This window comes from Ranitomeya variabilis, chromosome 8 (genome assembly GCF_051348905.1).
Source record: "Ranitomeya variabilis isolate aRanVar5 chromosome 8, aRanVar5.hap1, whole genome shotgun sequence".
NCBI lineage: Eukaryota > Metazoa > Chordata > Amphibia > Anura > Dendrobatidae > Ranitomeya > Ranitomeya variabilis.
In genome coordinates, this window is record NC_135239.1 from 131355155 (window position 1) to 131360227 (window position 5073).

General features: G+C 48.9%; 1 protein-coding gene across 1 annotated transcript; it reads left to right on the forward strand.

Annotated features, from left to right (window-relative positions):
- Positions 1 to 3613: 3613 nt before the first annotated feature.
- LOC143788913 (uncharacterized) lies at positions 3614 to 4820 on the forward strand. Its single transcript, XM_077278871.1, has 2 exons — positions 3614 to 3740; positions 3830 to 4820. The coding sequence occupies exons 1-2, from the start codon at positions 3727 to 3729 to the stop codon at positions 4818 to 4820; spliced, it is 1005 nt and encodes a 334-aa protein (XP_077134986.1). The 5' UTR covers positions 3614 to 3726.
- The last annotated feature ends 253 nt before the right edge of the window (positions 4821 to 5073 follow it).

Here is a 5073-nt window from a genome sequence, read left to right on the forward strand (position 1 = left end):
AGTGTAGCGTGTAGGGTGTAGAGTGTAGCGTGTAGCGTGTAGAGTGTAGCGTGTAGCGTGTAGCGTGTAGGGTGTAGGGTGTAGAGTGTAGGGTGTAGCGTGTAGCGTGTAGCGTGTAGGGAGTAGGGTGCAGGGTGTAGCGTGTAGGGTTTAGCGTGTAGGGTGTAGGGTGTAGGGTGTAGAGTGTAGCGTGTAGCGTGTATCGTGTAGCGTGTAGGGTGTAGAGTGTAGAGTGTAGCATGTAGCGTGTAGCGTGTAGGGTGTAGGGTGTAGTGTGTAGGGTGTAGCGTGTAGGGTGTAGGGTGTAGAGTTTAGCGTGTAGCGTGTATAGTGTAGCGTGTAGGGTGTAGGGTGTAGAGTGTAGGGTGTAGCGTGTAGGGTGTAGAGTGTAGCGTGTAGAATGTAGCGTGTAGCGTGTAGGGTGTAGGGTGTAGCGTGTAGAGTGTAGCGTGTAGCGTGTAGTGTGTAGCGTGTAGCGTGTAGGGTGTAGCATGTAGGGTGTAGAGTGTAGCATGTAGCGTTAAGGGTGTAGGGTGTAGAGTGTAGGGTGTAGCGTGTAGCTTGTAGCGTGTAGAGTGTAGGGTGTAGCGTGTAGGGTGTAGAGTGTAGCGTGTAGGCTGTAGGGTGTAGAGTGTAGGGTGTAGCATGTAGGGTGTAGGGTGTAGCATGTAGGGTGTAGAGTGTAGCATGTAGCGTGTAGGGTGTAGGGTGTAGAGAGTAGCGTGTAGCGTGTAGCGTGTAGGGTGTAGGGTGTAGAGTGTAGGGTGTAGCGTGTAGCGTGTAGTGTGTAGGGTGTAGAGTGTAGGGTGTAGCGTGTAGGGTGTAGAGTGTAGCGTGTAGCGTGTAGCATGTAGGGTGTAGAGTGAAGGGTGTAGCGTGTAGGCTGTAGAGTGTAGCGTGTAGGGTGTAGAGTGTAGCGTATAGCGTGTAGAGTGTAGCGTGTAGGGTGTAGAGTGTAGCGTGTAGCGTGTAGCGTGTAGCGTGTAGTGTTTAGGGTGTAGAGTGTAGGGTGTAGCGTGTAGGGTGTAGAGTGTAGCGTGTAGCGTGTAGCATTTAGGGTGTAGATTGAAGGGTGTAGCGTGTAGGGTGTAGAGTGTAGCGTGTAGGGTGTAGAGTGTAGCGTATAGCGTGTAGAGTGTAGCGTGTAGGGTGTAGCGTGTAGCGGGTAGGGTGTAGAATGTCGAGTGTAGGGTGTATGGTGTAAAGTGTAGGGTGTTGAGTGTAGCGTGTAGCGTGTAGTGTGTAGGGTGTAGGGTGTAGAGCGTAGGGTGCTAGCGTGTAGGGAGTAGGGTGTAGGGTGTGGCTTGTATGGTGTAGCGTGTAGGGTGTAGGGTGTAGAGTGTAGGGTGTAGCATGTAGCATGTAGCGTGTAGCGTGTAGCGTGTAGGGTGTAGAGTGTAGAGTGTAGTGTGTAGCGTGTAGTGTGTAGCGTGTAGCGTGTAGGGTGTAGCATGTAGGGTGTAGAGTGTAGCGTGTAGCGTGTAGGGTGTAGGGTGTAGAGTGTAGGGTGTAGCGTGTAGGGTGTAGAGTGTAGCGTGTAGCGTGTAGCGTGTAGGGTGTAGGGTGTAGAGTGTAGAGTGTAGCGTGTAGGGTGTAGAGTGTAGCGTGTAGCTTGTAGCGTGTAGAGTGTAGGGTGTAGCGTGTAGGGTGTAGAGTGTAGCGTGTAGGGTGTAGAGTGTAGCGTGTAGCGTGTAGAGTGTAGCGTGTAGCGTGTAGGGTGTAGGGTGTAGAGTGTAGGGTGTAGCGTGTAGCGTGTAGCGTGTAGGGAGTAGGGTGTAGGGTGTAGCGTGTAGGGTTTAGCGTGTAGGGTGTAGGGTGTAGGGTGCAGAGTGTAGCGTGTAGCGTGTAGCGTGTAGCAAGTGGCGTGTAGCGTGTAGGGTGTAGAGTGTAGAGTGTAGCATGTAGCGTGTAGCGTGTAGGGTGTAGGGTGTAGTGTGTAGGGTGTAGCGTGTAGGGTGTAGGGTGTAGAGTTTAGCGTGTAGCGTGTATCGTGTAGCGTGTAGGGTGTAGGGTGTAGAGTGTAGGGTGTAGCGTGTAGGGTGTAGAGTGTAGCGTGTAGCGTGTAGAATGTAGCGTGTAGCATGTAGGGTGTAGCGTATAGAGTGTAGCGTGTAGCGTGTAGTGTGTAGTGTGTAGCGTGTAGGGTGTAGCATGTAGGGTGTAGAGTGTAGCATGTAGCGTTTAGGGTGTAGGGTGTAGAGTGTAGGGTGTAGCGTGTAGCTTGTAGCGTGTAGAGTGTAGGGTGTAGCGTGTAGGGTGTAGAGTGTAGCGTGTAGGGTGTAGAGTGTAGCGTGTAGCGCGTAGAGTGTAGCGTGTAGGGTGTAGCGTGTAGCGTGTAGGGTGTAGAACGTAGAGTGTAAGGTGTATGGTGTAGAGTGTAGGGTGTAGAGTGTAGCGTGTAGCTTGTAGAGTGTAGCGTGTAGCGTGTAGGGTGTAGGGTGTAGCGTGTAGCGTGTAGCGTGTAGGTAGAATGGTGTAGGGTGTAGCGTGTAGGGTGTAGGGTGTAGAGTGTAGGGTGTAGCGTGTAGCATGTAGCGTGTAGCGTGTAGCGTGTAGCGTGTAGAGTGTAGCATGTAGCGTGTAGAGTGTAGAGGGTAGGGTGTAGCATGTAGGGTGTAGGGTGTAGCGTGTAGGGTGTAGATTGTAGAGTGTAGGGTGTAGAGTGCACATTTTTTCCCATTTCCCCACTGGGTCAAAACTTCTGTTAGAATGATGCGTTTTCCTGCTATTTCCAATGGCCTACAAGCATAAGTGAAGCAGTGAGCAGCAGTCTCTATTAGTATAAGGCCGCCGTCACACTAGCGAGTCTATGGGGGAGCGTAAATTACGGAATGCATACGGACCATGCGTGTGACTTGCGAGAAATGCGCTAGTCACTGGCAGATGTCCGGAAATGTCCAAAGGCCTCAATCAGGCAGGTGAGACATGCTAATTAGCTGAAAAAGCCAGACAGTGAACCCGGAAGTCTGCTGCACGCCTCCACGGAGTGAGATCTTCAAGATGGCACACATCATAAATGTTGATCTCCTCATTATATTGGTGCAAGAAAGGCCTGTTATCTGGGATCAGAGGGATCCCAACTATGCCAACAGGGCCCAAAAAGAGGCAGCATGGAGGAGTGTGTGTGAGTCCCTCTTCCCACATTATGAGCAGCAGCCACGTGAGGCACAGCGACAAATAAGTAAGTACACTCATGTTTGAACTTTAATGTTCTTGTTAACAAGCAGGACCTTACTACTTTGAATGTGGAAACATGAATTGATTAATGAATTCCGAAATTAAGTTAAAGCACACCAGTACGTACATGGTGTGGGACATGATAAACGGAATTCACTAATGTTTGTACCAGATGTCCCTTAATAACATTGTTTTCTACTAATAAATGTTCTTTCTGGGATAGAGGGTAGCGGACTCTGTCCTTGTGGCCTTACTTTAGAATAGTCTGGTTTGTCAAAATTAAATAATAAATGTATTGTCCAAATGCATATTCCTATGCAACAGTAAAATATGTGTAGGCAATTACACCTTGTGTGACCACTCTTCATAATGGTCTAATCAATGTGTGTAATATTTGTGTTTGCAGTGGGTGATGTTACAACCAGATGGAGGAGCATCCGTGACCAATACAGGAGGGAGAGGCAGCAGCGGGAGAGGAGTGGGGCAGGCGCACCTCCCAAGAAAAAAATATATATTTATTTTGATCGGCTCACTTTTTTGAACCCCAGCATGGACCTCAGGCCGTAAGTACAAAGCTCACAACCTCTTTTTTTAATTGTTGTAAAAAATTTGTAATATTAAACGTGAACTCAAAAAAAATGTTTGTTGACAGAACACAGTCCAACCTCACTGACAGGGAGACAGGGTCTGACTCAGAATTGGTCATAGACCCAGTTGGTGAAGAAGAGGTGGCTGGTCCATCTTCGGCTCCCTCCGGCTCCATCCCTCCAGGATTCTCCTCATATGGCCAGACAGCTCCAGCAGAGGCAGAACAACATCCCGAGGACCCACAGTTGGCATCTGCAGCAGCAGCACCGCCACCACCTAGCCAGGATGACCCTGGCAACAGCAGCAGCCCTACTGTTGCCCTGGAGCGCTCACCACAGGCAGCAGTCTTGGCCCAGCGTTCTCGCCGCAGGAGAGAGATCCTACAAAGCAGGAGAAACGTTGATGCTGGGGTGATGAACTATCTTGCGAGGGTTCGGGACGATGATGGTGAGGAGGGCTTTTCAAGGAGCATTGCACGGTATTTAAGGCCCATTGAACGTGAGTTGCGGCTTCGTGTGAGAGGGTGCTTTCAGATCCTTATTGATGCATGCACCCCCCCAAATAATCCATACCAACTTATGGAGCTTATTGAACGGTGGCAGATGTCACCTCAAAATATTCTAAGGCCGGCGAGATTACAAGGCGTGCATGCTCAACAAGGATCTGAAGCACCCCCTCCACGTCAGCCGACACCTCCACCCCAACCCACTAACAACCCACCATGGCAACCTCAGTACCATATGGCCGGGTATCCTCAACCATCCCAATATGCCCACTTGTCCACACCCAGTGCTGGAGGCTGGTCCCAACCTGGGTTTGGACAATATGGCCATTTTGGTTTTGGTTATGATTCCAGGCCATATGGGCAGCAACATCAGGGGTTACCTCAAAATCCTTACCAAAATATTCCATCAGGCCAGCAGCAAACCATGCATCATGTTCCTACAGCCACTACCTCATCCTCACAGAGTACTAGACAATTGGGCCTTCAAAGGCCACCTGATGAGGACCCTGAGCAATCCACATCTCCGCCACCTACCTACCAAGACTTGTGATTTTTTATTTTATTTTGCTATTTTTTTTTATTTCTTTTAAACATTATGTTTATTTTTTATTTTTATGTTAGACAATCTTGAGGTTGGTTGTGCTGACATAGCACTTTGTTATGCTGATGATGTTGGATTTTATATTTATATTGTCTCCTAAGAATGTGTTCTGCCACAAAAATTGCCAAAAAAGGTTATGACAAAACAATAACCAGAAGAAAAATTGGCATTGAAGTAAAAAATAATGTTTATAAACAAAAAA